This window comes from Heterodontus francisci, chromosome 1, assembly GCF_036365525.1.
Source record: "Heterodontus francisci isolate sHetFra1 chromosome 1, sHetFra1.hap1, whole genome shotgun sequence".
Classification (NCBI taxonomy): Eukaryota; Metazoa; Chordata; class Chondrichthyes; order Heterodontiformes; family Heterodontidae; genus Heterodontus; species Heterodontus francisci.
This window is the reverse complement of record NC_090371.1, coordinates 245,674,740-245,692,670: the sequence shown is the minus strand read 5'-3', so window position 1 is coordinate 245,692,670 and position 17,931 is coordinate 245,674,740. Positions and strand designations below refer to the sequence as shown.

General features: G+C 41.6%; 1 protein-coding gene across 5 annotated transcripts in view; it reads right to left on the bottom strand.

Annotated features, from left to right (window-relative positions):
• Positions 1–17,931, bottom strand: part of afg2a (AFG2 AAA ATPase homolog A) — a 607,544-nt gene that overhangs the window by 541,041 nt on the left and 48,572 nt on the right. For all 5 annotated transcript variants that reach the window (XM_068042637.1, XM_068042646.1, XM_068042657.1 and 2 more), the window contains exons 6-8: positions 15,229–15,358; positions 11,195–11,251; positions 2,277–2,400 (exon numbers count right to left, since the gene is read on the bottom strand). In XM_068042637.1, the coding sequence (XP_067898738.1) occupies positions 2,277–2,400; positions 11,195–11,251; positions 15,229–15,358 (311 nt within the window). The remainder of the gene's footprint in view (positions 1–2,276; positions 2,401–11,194; positions 11,252–15,228; positions 15,359–17,931) is intronic.

The following is a 17,931-nucleotide window of genomic DNA, read 5'->3' as shown; positions in this document are numbered from 1 at the left end:
CAAGGGCCTGGTCAGGCTAAGCTTTGATATCCCCTGCACCCAAAAAACCCAAAAGCATTCATTGCCTCTGTTCACTTGTCGAAAGTGCCCACTTGTGTGAGATAACAAAAATAATTGATATCTATCAAATTGCACCTCAGCAGTGGAAGAGAAAAGACGGGCAGGAAAAGGCTACAAATAATTGTTTAAAGAGAGTGCTCTTTTGCCAGTGCTAAAAACTATCCAGATCTTTCAGTACAACAATTGTACTCTATAATATATAGCAAGCAGAAGAACAGCTTGCAGTGGTTTGGAAAGATACTATTCAATGAAGGAGCTCTGAAGTGCCATGAACTGGAAAAACAATGCAGAGATATTTCTGAAAGTCAGCTGGACACAGAGGAGTGACTTAAAGCGAGAGTCATTACTTTGTGAAACACATGCCTTAAAATCATGATTCTATGCAACAGGAGTTGATCAGTCTTTATGGCATGCCATTATTGAAGCCGAATATTGACCGACAAGGGTAAAAATGTAGTAAGTGACATGGAGCATGAATCTGTTACAATAGGTGACAGATGATAGATTTTTCACTATTCCCTCCACCACCACAAATTTATAGTATTTTACAGGATCAGAAATAGAGTCATAGAGTTATACAGCATAGAAACAAGTCCTTCGGCCCACCATGTCCGCACCGGCCATCAAGCACGTGGCCCGTGGCCTTGTATGCTACGGCGTTTCAAGTCCTCATCTAACTACTTCTTAAATGTTGTGAGGGTTCCTGCCTCTACCACCCTTTCAGGCAGTGTGTTCCAGATTCCAACCACCCTCTGGGTGAAAACATTTTTCCTCAAATCCCCTCTAAACCTCCTGCCCATTACCTTAAATCTATGCCCCCTGGTTATTGACAGCTCTGCTAAAGGGAAAAGGTTTCTTCCTATCTATGTCCCTCATAATTTTGTATACCTCAATCAGGTCCCCCCACAGCCTTCTCTGCTCAAAGGAAAGCAACCCGAGCCGATCCAGTCTCTCTTCATAGTTCCAGCCCAGGCAACATCCTGGTGAATCTCCTCTGCACCCTCTCCAGTGCAATCACATCCTTCCTATAGTGTGGTGCCCAGAACTGTATACAGTACTCCGGCTGTGACCTAACTAGCGTTTTATACAGCTCCATCATAACCACCCTGCTCTAATATTCTATGCCTCGGCTAATAAAGGCAAGTATCCCATATGCCTTCCCAACTACCTTATCTACCTGTGCCGCTGTCTTCAGTGATGTATGGACAAGTACACCAAGGTCCCTCTGACCCTCTGTACTTCCTAGGGTCCTACCATCTGCTGTATATTCCCTTGTCCTGTTAGTCCTCCCAAAATGCACCACCTCACACTTCTCAGGATTAAATTCCATTTGCCACTGCTCTGCCCATCTTACCAGCCCATCTACATCATCGTATAATCTAAGGCTTTCCTCCTCACTATTTACGACACCACCAATTTTCGTGTCATCTGCGAACTTACTGATCATACACCAGTTAAATTAAAATCCTGATAAATTTCTTCCCTTTCCTGTTAATAAAAGCTATTGCAGAATAGTCACATTAACAAAAAGACTTCTTCCTTTGAACCCACAGCCAAGAATGTACATTGGCAGTACAATGCACTGAAACACCAACGTTCAAGCTTCATTTCTCAGTGCTCCGAATAGCCAATTTCAGTCAGGTAACCATGTGGAGTAATCAAGCAGAAGCGAAAAACTTTCTGATGTGGATTGCAGAGAGGAAAGACAAAGTCACCACCAGGCTGTTCTCTCAAACTTCCACCCTTCTGTCCGAGAATTTTAAGCAGATCAGCTCCTGCCTACTCCAGCACAGAAAGTACCTGGCTCAGGGAGTTGACAAGAAAAACTAAAAGGGGAGGTGGCAAAGGGTATAGCAACAATAAAGGATGATATATCTTCTTAGAAAAAGATACATAACTCAGCCACAGCAACTAAAGAGATGCCCTTGCAGAGTAAAACACGGTGTAGAAAATATGAATGCTCATGACAAAACTGATTACAATAACAGGCAGGCCAAATTCAACAATGAGAGGTATAATCTCACACAACAATGTTCATGAGTGGAAAGAATGAGGAAACAAACTAGCAGAGAAAAAAAGTGCTTGGTTGAAACTGCAACACAATCTCTTGCACTTTTTACAAGATCACAGACCCAACCGATCAACCACGATTATTCTCTACAAAATATTTGTGCACAATTATTTCACTACTCTTAATTCTGTCACTACTTACTCACCGAGCCAATACCATCCATTAGTGTGAGCAATGATGCTACCACTCGCTTCTCAACTTCATGTTGAGCTCCTTCCCGCTTTGGGCAAATGGCATCAAGCTCATCTATAAATATAATTGAAGGTTGACTGGAGAAAAGAGATAAGTCATTAGATGCAAGTCACATTTTAAGGGTAATTTTACATATGTTACGAATGGCACATCTAATTTGATGAAATCAAATCTTTCACATGTATAGAACGATCTCCTTCCTTCCCAATACATTCTTGTACAATCCATGATCTATGAAATTACACAGTTCTTTCACCAACATGAATTTGGAAATCAAACTAGAGTTACACAGAAAGAAAATGTTTCAGGCGAAGTAGTATCAGCTTGCCTCAGTGAGAGCAGCAGAGTCAATAAGGGCGATGAGTCAGAGCACAAGATGAACACGGAAATCTGAGAAAGAAATTCAAAAGTGATGTCACTACCACAGAGGGAGCGGATTGGTGGGTAACAGTTAAGTGTTTGCTTGTTTTATTAAGTTATTCATTTTTGACTGTTGAAAATCATTGATGGTAGTTTCCATTGCATTTTAGATTGTGTCACGGAACTGTTTCTTTTTATTTCCTCCTCAGATTAAGAATAGTGTGTGCCTTTAAGACTATTTGAAAACAGTGTGCCTTTAAGACTGAGCACAGTGTGCCGGCTACACCTGTCCCAAGGCCACAGCAGGAAAGAGAGGTCACATGGTATAATATTTTGATTTGACTGTGTAAAAACTGGCAAAACCCTGTCTGAACCAGCCACCAGCGAAGCATGCTTACTGAAGAGCTGTCTATTTCTCTCAGCAGAAATTCCACAATGAGCTACAAGCCAAGTTAATTGTCTAAGGAGGAAAAAACCCCTTGAAGAGATGATTTGTATTGCTGGAGTAAAGTATCAACTGAGACACTGTTGGTTTTAAAATCCGAGTGGACCCATTGCTACACTCCTTGTTTAAAGAACTGTTTGATGCCTGCTGCAGCCAGAATGCCTACCAGACTGTTTCATCAAATCCATGTGAAGACTTCGACAGGCATTTGATTATCTTTACACCCGGACACCTCACCAACCAAGAACGTAACCCACAAAGACTTATTTATTTATTCTTAAGAAACAGCTAATTTTTAAAAAACACCACTTTTTAAAACTAGTTAACTGTTAATTTTGAATTTGTATGTGTGAATGGGGGAGTTAGGTTAAAGTAAGAAGTTATAAGGTCCTTAGACATAGGTTTATCTTAATAGTGTTTAAGATTTGGTTTTTTAAATGAATAGTTGATTTGTTGTTGTCTAAAGATACCTGGTTTGGTTTGTTTTATTCTGGGGGTTACTAGAGTGTTTAATTTGGCTGTTTTTCCAGTTGGATGGGAAAACTTTAATAATATGCTGCAACCTGTGGAGTGATGGGACCGAATTGAAGGTGCATTGCTCCCATCTCGGTCATAACAATTGATAGATATAATTTCCAGTGATCTTAGTTAATTTTCTACTATTTTAATATCTCAATCTTTCAGTTGTCATTTTCTTAGAATTTTACAGGTCTGTTCTCAGAGACTTAGACATCAATTTCTTAGATTTTTTTTTAAAAGGAGTTCTGTGTTAAGTGTTTTAGTGGTCAGGGTCTCAGCAATTTAGAAGTCACTGGATTGACTACCATGGCAGGCCAGCTGGGACCTGTTGCATGTACATCCTGTTCCATGTGGGAACTCCAAGACACTTCATGAGTCCTGGATAACTATTAGTGCAGGAAATTGGGTGGCACAGTGGCGCAGTGGTTAGCACTGCAGCCTCACAGCTCCAGCGACCCGGGTTCAATTCTGTGTACTGCCTGTGTGAAGTTTGCAAGTTCTCCCTGTGTCTGCGTGGGTTTCCTCCAGGTGCTCCGGTTTCCTCCCACATGCCAAAGACTTGCAGGTTGATAGGTAAATTGGCCATTAGCAATTGCCCCTAGTATAGGTAGGTGGTAGGGAATTATAGGGACAGGTGGGGATGTGGTAGGGATATGGGATTAGTGCAGGATTATTATAAATGAGTGGTTGATGGTCGGCACAGACTCGGTGGGCCGAAGGGCCTGTTTCAGTGCTGTATCTCTTAAAAAAAAAAATGTGGTTGCGTTAACAGAGACATGGTTCAAACAAGGCCAGGAATGGCTTCTTAATATTCCTGATTACAAACTATTCAGGAATGATAGAGAAGGAAAGAGGTTGCGGGAGGGAGCAGGGCAGTATTGATTAAGGATGAGGTTATAGTTCCAAATAGAAAAGATATACTAGATGGTTCTAGAACTGTAAAGGAGAACTTTCTCAATCAATGGCCGGAATTTAATCCGGGGTCTCAACCTCTGGCAAAAGCACTGCGTCTTCCCTTCTGTGGGAAGCCCGCCAAATCAATTGCCAAGTAGGCACTTAACTGGACAGTGGCAGGCCTTCCATGGGATCAAAGACCCCAGTGACAGAAGTCAGCCTTGTGAGAGCTGCCAGCCAGCCAATCAGAGGTCAATAATTCGTTAACTGAACAGTGCCACTGCAGAGGCGGTGGTTGCTGCCGATGGAGCACCCACCCAAGGCTCAGGAGATACGCTGGAAGCAAGCCACAGATGGTCAGGGCAGGACAGGTCTCACGGGGTGGGGTTTGTGGAGGAGGAGTGTTGGCAGCAAGGACATGGGGGAAGCCTTCAGCCAACCTCCCATTTCCAATGCCGGGTTGCTCATTCAGACACTGTGTCTTTAACAAGCAACCACCCCCACCACCCCAGGAGCTGGCAAGCAATCTGCACATTTTTTCTTGCCGTCCTTTCCGTGTGGTGTCAGGCCTGCCTGCCGCTCGACTATTTGCGGCGGCGGCATGAGGCCCTTAATTGGGCATTAATTACCCACTTAAGGGCCTCAATTGGCAGCCTTCCCACCCCAGACTTAATTTCGGTGGAAGCCGGAAGGTGGCAGAGTCTCCCTCCTCACCACCATCCCACCCAATTATATGCTCTCCCCGCATCCCCACCCCCCCCCACCGCCCCCCCCAAAACCTGCCGCGGGGGAGAAGATAAAATTTCCCCCAATATTCCAGACCAACAAGCAAGGAAGCAATGTTTGCTCTGGTTCTGGGAAATGAAGTTGGCAAGTGGAGTATATTACAGTGGGAGATCGAACATACGAACTAGGAACAGGAGCAGCCATTCGGCCCCTTGAGCCTGCTCCGTCATTCTATAAGATCATGCTTGATCTGTTTGTTGATTCAACTCCACTTTCCTGCTTAACCCAATATCCTTTGACTCCCTCGCAAAGAGTAACCAGAACAAAATTCAGTTTAAAGTAATCATGGAAAGAGATCAGAAAATGTCAAAGGTAAAAATGCTCAACTGGGGAAAGGGATAATTTCAGTGTTTTAAGGGATCTAGCACAGATAGAGTGGAAAAGGTGATTGTAGGGCAAAGCAGTAACGGAGCAATAGAGGGCAGTCAGGGAAGAGATAGTTCATGTTCAAATTAGGCATATTCCTTGGAAGGGAATAGGTAGAGCATCCACATCTAATGTGCTCTGGATGACAAGGAAAATAAAAGTTAAAATAAACAAAAAAGGAGGTTTACGACAAATTACAGGAGCAAGATTCAGCTAATAATCAAAAATACAGAATGTACAGGAGGGAATTGAGAAAGATAATATGGAAAGAAAAGAGGGTTACATGAAAAGATAAGTAGGCATCATTAATTTGAACTCTAAAACATCTTATAAACATATAGAGTGTAAATAGTTAGCTCGAGGAAAAAGTTGGGCCTATTAAAGGACCCAATAGGAAATCTTCACAGAGACAGAAGACATAGCAAAAGTATTAAATGAGTAATTTGCATCTGTCTTTACAAAGGAAGCAGAGGATGTGAAGATTATACTAAAAGAGGAGATGGAAATTGTGGACAGGATAGTAATAGATAGAGAAGATATACTAAAAAGATTATTACTGAAAGTTGGTCAACTGGTCGAGATGGAATGTATCCTAGGTTGCTGAAAAAAAAGCAACGCACATGCACTGGTCAGAAATGTTCAATCCTCAGGAGTAGTGCTGGAAGACTGGAGGGTTGATAATGCTATCCCACTATTTAGGAAAGGGGAGAGACAAACCAGATAGATAGCAATGAGGATAGTTATAGGCTTCAGGATGACATAGACAAGATGGTGGAATGGGCAGAAACATGGCAAATGGAATTCAATGTGGAGAAGTATGCAGTTTGGGAGGACTAATATGGAAAGACAGTATACTATAAATGGCATGATTTTGAAAAAGTGTGGGTGAGGAGAGAGACCTTGGGTGCCCACATACAGAAATCCTCTAAAAGGTGGCAGGGTGTTGATAAGGTGGTTAAAAAAGCACATGGGTTATTTGGATTTATAAATAGAAGAAAAGTGATTAGAAGCAACAAGATCATGCTAGAATTTTATAAATCACTGGTTTAGCCTCAGCTGGAACTTTGTGAGCAATTTTGGGACCAAGGAAATATATAAAGGCATTAGAAACAGTACAGAGGAAATTTGCCAGTGTTGAGGGGCTGCAGCTATGAGGAGAGGTTGAAAAATTTAGGACTGTTCTCCTTGGAACAGAGAAGGTTAAGAGGTGACCGAATAGAGGTTTTCAAGATGAGAGGTTTTGATAGAGAAAATAGGGAAAAAATATTCCCTCTGGTGAGTGGGTCAATAACCAGAGGTCATGGATTTAAAATCATTAGCAAAAGATCTAGAGGAAAGATGAGGATTTTTTTTTCACTCCGTAGTTGGGATCTGGAATGCTCAACCTGAAAAGGTGGTGATGGGTGATTCCATAAATAATTTTTAAAAGGAAGCTGGACAGTTCCTTGAATGAGGAGAATGAGAATGAGGAACTTACAGGGTTACAGACAAAAAGCAGAAATGTGGGACTAAGCATGACTGCCCTTTCAAACAGGCATGCCAGGCCGAATGACCTCCTTCTCTGGTGCAGGTTTCTATGATCCAATGATTCAAGCCGATAGCACTCTTGCTTCTTAGTCAGAAGAATGTAGGTTCAAAGCCCACTCCAAGACTTAAACTAACAATCTAGGCTGCCATTCTGATGCACTGCTAAGGAAATACTGCAGTATGCATTATATAAGATCATAACTCATTGCTGCAAAATTAACGCACACTCTTGTTTGAAATGAAAGTGAAAGACTTCCATTCTCTTCCAACCCACTCCCTCACCACCATCATTCTTCAGCCCATGAACCAACTGTAGCCAAAAGGCAAATGTGAATACTGAAACAAACAATTAGGGTAAATGGGTATTGCTAGTATTGGAGAAGGACTGGCATTGGCATCGCTCATAGATCCACTTCTGATCTTGGTATATAAAAGTAAGTTGGATTTGAAATTTGTTGATGACACAAAAGTAGAGTATTTGGAAAATAGTGAGGAGAACTATAAAAAAAAACTTCAGGAAGACAAACAAAATAGGCACAGAGGAGGAAGATGCTATTTAATGTAAATAAGCTTGAGGTGATACTTTTGGGAGGAAAAATAATAAATTGGAGTTATACTCTCAAAGGAAAGATGCCAATGGATGTGGATGACCAGTGGAATGCAAGAAGTTCAAAAACCTGAACTGCTGAAAGTGGTTATTGACCCCTCCGCTAAGGTAAAAAGTTTCTTCCTATCTAACCTATCAATGCCCCTCATAATTTTGTATACCTCAATCATATCTCCCCTCAGCCTTCTCTGCTCTAAGGAAAACAACCGTAGCCTTTTCAGTCTCTCTTCATAGCTGAAATGCTCCAGCCCAGGCAACATCCTGGTGAATCTCCTTTGCTCCCTCTCTACTGTAATCACATCCTTCCTATAGTATGGTGCCCAGAACTGTATACAGTAATCCAGCTGTGGCATAACTAACATTTTATACAGCTCCATCATAACCTCCCTGCTCTTATATTCTATGCCTCGGCTAATAAAGGCAAGTATCCCATATGCCTTCCGAACCACCTTATCTACCTGTGTTGCTGCCTTCAGTGATCTATGGACAAGTACACAAAGGTCCCTCTGTACTTTCTAGGATCCTACCATCCATTGTATATTCCGTTGCCTTGTTAGTCCTGCCAAAATGCATCACCTCACACTTCTCAGGATTAAATTCCATTTGCCACAGCTCCACCCATCTTACCAGCCCATCTATATCGTCCTGTCATGGGTGACTTCAATCTGCATATAGACCGGGCAAACCTAATGAGCACTAATGATGTGAAGGACAAGTTTCTGGAGTGTGTTAGCGATAGCTTTCCAGAGAATTGTTGAGGAACCGACTAGAGAACAGGCTATTTTAGATCTAGTATTATGTAATGGGAAAGGGCTAATTAATAATATTGTTGTAAAAGAACCTTCAGGGATGAGTGACCATAATATGATAGAATTTTACATGATGTTTGAAAGTGAGGTAGTTCTATCTAAAGCCAGGGTTTAAATTTGAACAAAGGAAATTATGAAGGTATGAAGGGCCTGTTCCTGTGCTGTAATTTTCTTTGTTCTTTGAAGGGCAAATTGGCTGAGGTGGATTGGGAAAATACATAAAAGGTATGAAAGTACATAGGCAATGGATAGTCTTTAAAGAAATATTACATAGTTTATAACAACTATACATTCCTTCAAGGCACAAAACCCCCAAAAGCAAAGGCAGTCAACTGTGGATAACAAAGGAAGATAAGAATTGTATACAATTAAAAGAAAAGGCCGATAAAGTTGCAAGAAATAGTAGTAAACCTGCGGTTTGGGAGGATTTTAGAATACAGCAAAGGAGGAAGAAGAAACTGATAAAGAAAGGGAGAATAGAATATGAATGTAAGCTAGCACAAAACATAAAAACAGACTGCAAAAGCTTCTATAGGTACGTAAAAAGGAAACGTTTGGCTATGACAAATGTGGGTCCATCACAGGCAGAATCAAGAGAAATTATAATGGGGAATAGAGAAATCGCAGAGAAGCTAAAAGATTACTTTGTGTCTATCTTCACTGAGGAAGATACAAGAAATCTCCAAGAATTAGAGATCCAAGGGATTAGGGAGAATGAGGAATTGAAGGCAATTATGATTAGTAAGAAGATTGGATTTGAGAAATTAATGGGGCTGAAGGTTGACAAGTCCCAGGAACTGATATTCTACATCCCAGAGTGTTGAAAGAGGTCGCCATGGAGATAGTGGATGCATTGTTGATCACCGTCCAAAATTCTATAGATTCTGGATCAGTTCCTGCAGATTGGAAGGTCCCAAATATCACTCCACTATTTAAGGAGGGAGGGAGAGAGAAAACAGGGAATTACAGACCTATTAGCCTTACATCAGTCGTTGGGAAAATGCTAGAATCTATTCTAAAGGATGTGATAAATGGACACTTGGATAATAATGATCTGATTGGGCATAGTCAACATGGATTTATGAATGGGAATTCATGTTTAACGAACCTGTTGGAGTTTTTTTGAAGATGTTACAAACAGAATTGATAAAGGGGCGTCGGTGGACGTGGTATACTTGGATTTTCCAAAGGCTTTTGATAAAGTACCCCACAGGAGGTTGGTTAGCAAAATTAAAGCACATGGGATAGGAGGTAATATACTGGCATGGATTAAGGATTGATCAACGGGCAGAAAGCAGAGAGTAAGAATAACCAGGTCATTCTCGCATCGGCAGGCTGTGACTAGTGGAGTACCGCAGGGATCAGTGCTTGGACCCCAGCTGTTCACAATATACATCAATGATTTGGATTTGGGGACCAAATGTAATATTTCCAAGTTCGCGGATGACACAAAACTAGGTCGGAATGTGTCTTGTGAGGAAGATGCAAAGCAGCTTCAAGGGGATTTGGACAGACTTAGTGAGTGGGCACGAACGAGGCAGATGGAATATAGTGTGGAAAAATGTGAGGTTATCTACTTTTGTAGGAGGAACAAAGGTGCAGAGCATTTCTTAAATGGTAAGAGATTAGAAAGTGTCGATGTACAAAGGGACCCGAGTGTCCTTGTTAATAAGTCACTGAAAGCTAACATGCAGATGCAGCAAGCAATTAAGAAGGCTAATGGTATGTTAGCCATTATCACAGAAGGATTTGAGTACAGGAGTAGTATAGAACCTTGGTTAGACCACACCTGGAGTACTGTGTGCAGTTTTGGTCCCTTTACCTTAGGGAGGATATTATTGCCATAGAGGGAGTGCAACAAAGGCTCACCAGACTTGTTCCCGGGATGGGGGGACGGTCCTATGAAGAGAAATTGGGAAAACTGGGCCTATATTCTCTAGAGTTTCGAAGAATAAGAGGTGATTTCATTGAAACCTACAAAATACCTAAAAGGGATAGACTGGGTAGATGCAGCCACGATGTTTCTCTTGGTTGGGGAGTCTAGAACCAGTGGACACAATTTCAAAATAAAGGGGAAGCCACTTAGGACAGAGATGAGGAGAAATGTCTTTACTCAGAGGGTTGTGGATCTTTAGAATTCTCTACCCAAGAGGGCTGTGGAAGCTCAGTTATTGAGTATGTTTAAAGCAGGGATTGACAGATTTCTAAATACCAATTGGGATATGGGAATAATGTGGGGAAAAGGCACTGCAGTGGATGATCAGCCATGATTGTACTGAATGGTGGGGCAGGCTCGATGGGCTGAATGGTCTACTCCTGCTCCTAACATCATCCCTAAAAAAAAAAAGAGTTAGGAGAGGGATTATGAGAAATTTTGTTACGTAAAGGGTTGTTGGAGCATGGAACGTGTTGACACAAAGATCATTGCATCTTTTAAGGGAAGCACAGATAAATATTTGAAGCAGAAGAAATGGCAGTCTTAATGGGTCAAATTGACTCCCATGTCTATTAATCTCTCATGCTAATTACAGTAATTTGTATTTCTCTCACTGAGTTACCATTGAGTGGCTTCTGCAAAGATCTGTCTCAGCTTTGCTTCACTTTCTCCAAAGTACCTGAAACAAAAGAAGGCAGGTACCTGAGCATCACAGAGACTAAAACAGCAATGAATACTTAAATCACAGAGTCAAGGAGAAAAGGGAACTAATCAGAGATTTGGAAACTATTTTTCTTGACATTTCTACTTTGTAATCATCATTCTCTGTAAAATGGGATCTTACAAATATCAACATACTGAATAATTTACAATTCAGAATGGTGCAATGAAAGACAAAGATTTACAGGAACTGGTGCTCAGCAGGGTTGATGGATGTCATGGCAGGAGAATTTTACCCCACTTTTTCTCTCCCACTGTCAGGTTTTAGCACTCCCACATGATATTGCACATCCAAACAGAATGAAGCTCCATCTACTCTGCCTCAAAACATGTCGCTGTCCCAACATTGAAAAGCCATCGCCTTCAATAAGGTTGCTGCCCGAGGTCACATTTTTTTCAGAATATGTTCCTCCCTCCGCCTCTGCACGGAGCAGCTTCTCATCTTCGGTGATTTTAACCTCCATCTCAATTCATTATGCTCTCTCCTCCGAGTTTACTGCCATCCTATCCTCCCTTAATCTCGCCCTCCATGTAAACACCCCAATCCATATTCACAGCCGCCCAATTGACCTTGCCATCTGACATGGCCTTGCTATCTTATTCTTTCAATCACAGATAAGGCCATCTCTGATCATCTCCTTGTATTGCTCTCCACCCACATTCCCCCTTCCCCTCCAAACCCTACTTGCTTCTGTATCCACCACTGAAAAAACTCTCTCTCAGTTCACGGAGAACTGCCCTCTCAAATTCACAATTGTCTAGCATTTGGCCCTCTGTTCATGACAACATTTCTGCAACTACCGATCTGCTCAACCACACCCCCACTTCCATCTTCGATGCCCTACTCCCCATTAAAACCATTACTCTCTCTCACCCTGGCCGTGCCCCCTGTATGGTCCTCATCTCTGTTCCCTCAAATACAAGGGATGCAGACTTGAAAAAATATGGCAGACAACTGGTTTAGCCATTCACTGCCAGATCTGGCTGAACCACCTAAAGCACTATTGGGCCTTCTCTCATCGATGAAAACTGCTCATTACTCCAGGATTATCCTGGAATGCAAAGGTAACGTTGGCTTTTCTCCAATGCAAGCCGTCTTCGTAAACCCCTCTTCCCTGTCTTTTCCACCGTCACCTCAAGTGCAGGAGCTCATGGATTTCTTTGTCACCAAGATTGAGACAATCCGATCAGCTGCCTCTGCCATGTCCCTCCCTTCCACGAGTGTGCCAGGCAAAACTTGCTCTAAGATTCTCCCCTGTCATAGTCCTAAACTTGTTTCCTTCTCTAGTTTCTCTCCTATCTCCAGTCATGTCTTTCTCCTAGCTCATCTTCTCCATAAGATCCACCTGCTGCTCTCTCAACCCTATTCCCACTAAACTGCTGACCGGCAACTGTCCTTCTTGACACCCATATTAGCTGACATTGTTAATGGTCGCTCTCCTCAGGTTTTGTCCCTCTCTCCTTCAATTCTGCCATCATCATTCCTCTCCTCAAGGGAAAAAACAACTTTTGACCCTCCGTCCTTGCAAAATCCTATCTCCAACCTCCCTTTTCTCTTCAAAGTTCTTGAATGTGTTGTCACCTCCCAAATTCGTGCCTATCTTTCCAGAACTTCATGTTTGAATTCCTCCAATCAGGTTTCTGCCCCTGCCACAGTATTGAAACAGCTCTCATCAAAGTCACAGATGGCATCTTATGTGACTGCAACAAAGGCGAACTATCCCTCCGCATCATTCTCGACCTGTCTGCAGCCTTCGTCAAAACTGATCACACAACCCTCTTCCAAACTCTCTCCACCGTCGTCCAGCTGGTTGGGACTGCACTCGCCTGGTTCCATTCTTATCTAATTGTACCCAGAGAATTGCCATCAATGGCTTCTCTTCCCACTCTTGCATGATTACCCCTGCAACCCCCAAAGATCTATACTTGGCTCCCCTTCCATTCCTCATCAACATGCTGCCCCTTGGCAACAACATCTGAAAACATGTCAGTTTCTACATGTAGGCTGATGACACCCAGCTCTACCTCACCACCACCTCTCTCAACCCCGCCAGTCTCTAAATTGTCAGATTGCTTATCCAATATCTAGTATTCGATAACCTCAGTATCATAAGTGACTCCAAGTTAAGCTTTCAACCAGATATCCACACCATCAATAAGGTCGCCTATTTCCACCTCTGTAACTTCACCGATTTTTGCTGCTGCCTTAACTCTTCTGCTGCTGAAACCCTCATCCATGCCTTTGTTTCCTCCGGACTTGACCATTCTAATGCACTTCTGGCCAGCCTCCCACATTGTACCCTCTGTAAACTTGAGGTCATCCAAAGGTCTGCTGCCCATGTCCGAACACGCACTAAATGCCATTCACCCATCACCCCTGAGCTCGCTGACCTACACTGGCTCCAGGTTAAACAACATCTCGATTTTAAAATTCTCCTTGTTTACAAATTCCTCCACGGCCTGGCCCCTTCTTAGTTCTGTAATCTCCTCCAGCCCTACAATCTTCCGTGATATCTGCATTCCTCCAACTCCTGACTCTTGAGCATCCCTGATTTTAATCACTTCATCCTCAGTCGCCATACCTTCATTTGCCTAGGCCCTAAGCTCTGGAATTCCCTCCCTAAATCTCTCCGCCTCTCTTTCTCACTTTTCTCCTTTAGGACGCTTGTCATGAAACCCTATATGCCAAAGAGGAAATATTAATTTAATGTGTTGGAACCTTACATTAGACTTTTACTGTAAAATCTTACAAGTAACTTTAAAAGTAAACTGGCAGCCAAGATGGCCACTGCAATTTACATTTGAAACACCAAAAGATCAAACTGGATAACAAGTCTCATTCAACCTAGCCAGAACAATGGGGTACTCTCAGTGATTAAATTAGCTAGAATGGCCTCATCAGCACAGTCATCAGGGCCATCTACACCCATTGACTTTGAAAGAGCCAACCCCCTTCAAGTGCGACTGGACATCTTAAGATATAGCAACTTGAACCTCAGAGAAGATTCCAGAAAAACCTCATTAAAAGAACAAAGGGGCTTGATTATGTCATGTGACTGCCTGTGCAGCTCTGGAGAAACTGCAAGCTTTGTCACAAGGACAGAGTAACTGAAAAGCTATCAACGAAGCAGGTCTCTCTCGCCAGTAAATATCAAGAGAAGATCCGGCTGCATCTGGGAACTCCCTCAAGCCTACAGACTGCCACAGCCAGCAACCAGGGGACAAGAATCAAATCCTTCTTCTGCTTTCAGGAGCCCTGAGGAAAGCAAGCTCACAACCGTGCACGTGGTCCAGCTAGGACTTCAGGGCTACAATTTCAACTGAGGACAATGGGACTAATATACCATAATCAAATTCCATTTATTCCAGACTTTAATCCAACCACCAAATCTGTTTTCCCTCTGTGATCTATTTGTGTGTGTGACTCTCATGTGAATGTGCAGTGTACATTTAGTAATTTCAACTGGGTTAGAGTGTTAAGAGTAATAAACTTACATCTTTCTTGTTTAAACTCAAGAAAACCTGTCTGATTGGTTTTTTTGCATCTACATTAGAGGAACAGAAGCAAGTGCTCACAGAGATGGTAAGTTCAACATGGTTAAAGAAAAAGGATAAACCCTATTGTGGTCAAACCAGAGAAGGGATGAAAGGGGAGACCTTCTCCTCACCTGGCCGTAACACACTCCTTAAAACCTCTTTGACCAAACCTTTGGTCATCTGCCCAATAGCTCCTTCTTATGTGGCTCAGTGTCATATTTTGTTTTATGATCCCTCTATGAAATGTTTCGGGATGTTTTATTATGTTAAAAGGAGATATGTATAAATACAAGTTGTTGTTATTTATCTTGGGCAGTTTACTTACAGACTTACCATACTTTGAACACATTTATTTGATCTGTGGATTCTACTTTCATCACGATACATCATTTGACTTACTTGCTCATAATTTCAGGTCCATTGATGACAGAAATGTGAGCTCCAACTTCATTAGCTACAGCTCTTGCAATCAGGGTTTTCCCAGTACCAGGAGGACCATACAGCAAAATTCCTCGAGGGGGCATAATTCCTAAACCACAACAAAAAAAGGTACATAGCAATGAAAAGGGCAGCATCTCCACATAGCACCTGCACTAAAGCCTTGACTAAACTAAGCATGATTCCTTTTTTTTCCCCATTATCTTCGATCCTTTTGAAATCAGGATAAATTTCTTTAACCAGAGTGGTAAGAATGTGGAACTTGTTACCACATGGAGTAGTTAAGGCAAATACCATAGATGCATTTAAGGGGAACCTAGATAAGTACATGAGGAAGAAAGGAATAAGTGGATATGAGAGGAGGTGAGATAAAGGTCGTGTGCAGCATAAACCTGCAGCTGAATGACCCGTTTCTGTGCTGCAAAATTCTACGCACTTTATCTCCCAACTCCAGTGAGTAAATCATGCAGCAAGGTCAGGAAAATGTATAAAATGTCATCATGGACATTGTACAGATACACAACTTGATAGGTTAGTGCTCAAATAGACAATTCCTCTTCCTTTTCTCAAATATTATTCCTGTCCTGAATTCGCTAACTGTTGTTGAAATATGATTCCACGACTACCAACAATTCTCCAATATCAAACCTAAGTGACCACTTCTCCAGCATGAGCCTAGAACATGGATGTCAACGGTATTAACGATAGGAGTATCACAGCGAAGCTTAATCCTGCCCTTCCCCAGAACCACACATTTATACTTTCCAACAAAGTTGAGTAAATAGCGATCAGAAACTAGAACCCTGGCTGATTTTGGTCTCCCTATGCCAGGGTGCTGAGGCCAACTGAACCTTCTTGGTTTACTTGGCTCAGTTCCATACTCTGCAGTGTTTTTATCTACGGAGTCTTCAAGGAAAGTTTTTTTTAAAAATTATTTTCTTTTTAAGGTGTCCTATCAACAAACCATATGCCTTACCTCGACAATAAATGTGTGCCCTGCTCCTATAATTTGGACAATGCTGCTCAAAGGTAGTCACTAGGAAGCATAAGAAGTTAGTCTGGGGTGGTTTTTCCTCTTCATTGAGGAGACTTCAGCCTCTGATGTACATAGCTACATAGTGATATGCATAGCGGAGATCAAAAAATTACTTTGTTGTGGATATCAGAAATGTTCTGAGAGTTCTATTGCACTCAAGTTTACATGTTTCATTAAGATTAGCTCTCCACTAAAAAATCTACAAAGAATAATAATGGCCTGTCTCTGTGCTGTATATTCTACATAATAGCAGTGCATCACCATATGGTAATGAAAATATTCAAAAAATTTTATTGTGTACTCAAAAGTTACCTGTACAATATAAAATCAAACCCAGTCTGTGAAAAAGCAGATTTTCAAATAGTGAAAAACCGAAATGGTAAATAATCCCACCAAATAATGTTAATTGCTCACAACTTTAGCCTTTCACATTAAGTGATTCACCAAGGACTGTCCAGTTTACTGACAGTAGAGACATCAGTTCTAAAGCACTCTATTGAAGTGGGAGATAAATAATTGCACCTGATGGCCATTTAGACCAAATCATTTACTGTATCACACAGCACTTTGAAATGGCATGCTTAATAACACACACAGCTACACATCCTGAATCCAGTCACAAAGGATTATTTTAACAGTGAGAATTTTAATTCTTTGGACAGTGAACCAGTTCGGTTTTTTCAACTTATAACTACTTTTGTTTCACAAAAAGAAACCCAAGCTAGTTACACTGTCTACACTAATTATAAGTCAAAGAGACTTGGTACACATCGTGGAGGAAGCACATTTAAACAGGTCATGCAGACAAAAACAGGAGGTTCATTTCGAGAGGTCTGTAATTGAAAAACAGAGAAGTTAGGTTAAACTTATCTAGAACCTTGGACAGACTGGTCTTTAGAATATTGTGCATAGTTCAAGTCTCCATATTACAAAAAGGATAGAGGGGTACTGAAGAAGGGTTAGATGAAGCAAGGTGAGAGGAGGCTCATGTGGAGCATAAACATCAGCAGAGACCTGTGGCCTGATTCTGGCTGTAAATTCTATGTAATAAAACCAAAAGTTGTCCAAATAATTATTTACTGTAGAATTCTACAAAACAGAGTTGGAAATAAGGTTTGCAATATAACTGAAAGATTTACATCTATCCTTAACCACCATTTACAAATGCATCAATCCAAGACTTTCATAATCAAGCTAATAAAAAGGTAACCCAAATAGTTCATACTTCCATTTATCTCTAATCTGGGTGGTGTTCAAATGCAAAGCTCGACAGCCATGGCTATCAAAATGGTGGTACCATCAAAGTCCTAGAACATATAGCAGAGTTGTCCCACTGATTTGATGCGTATATCTAAACAAACATATGGCAAGGTTGGAAATTGTCCAAATAGGATATTCCATTTACACCAGCACATTCACTTTTAATAACAATTTGTATTGCTATAAACACCTTTAAGATTGTAAAGCATCCTAAGGCACTTCCCAGGAGCATTATCAAACAAATTTTGACACCAAGCTACATGAGGAGATTTTAGGGCAGATGTCTAAAACCTTGGTAAAAGAGGGAAGTTTTAAGGAGTGTCTTAAGGAGGGGAGAGGGGTAAAGAAAGCGGAGAGGTTTAGGAAAA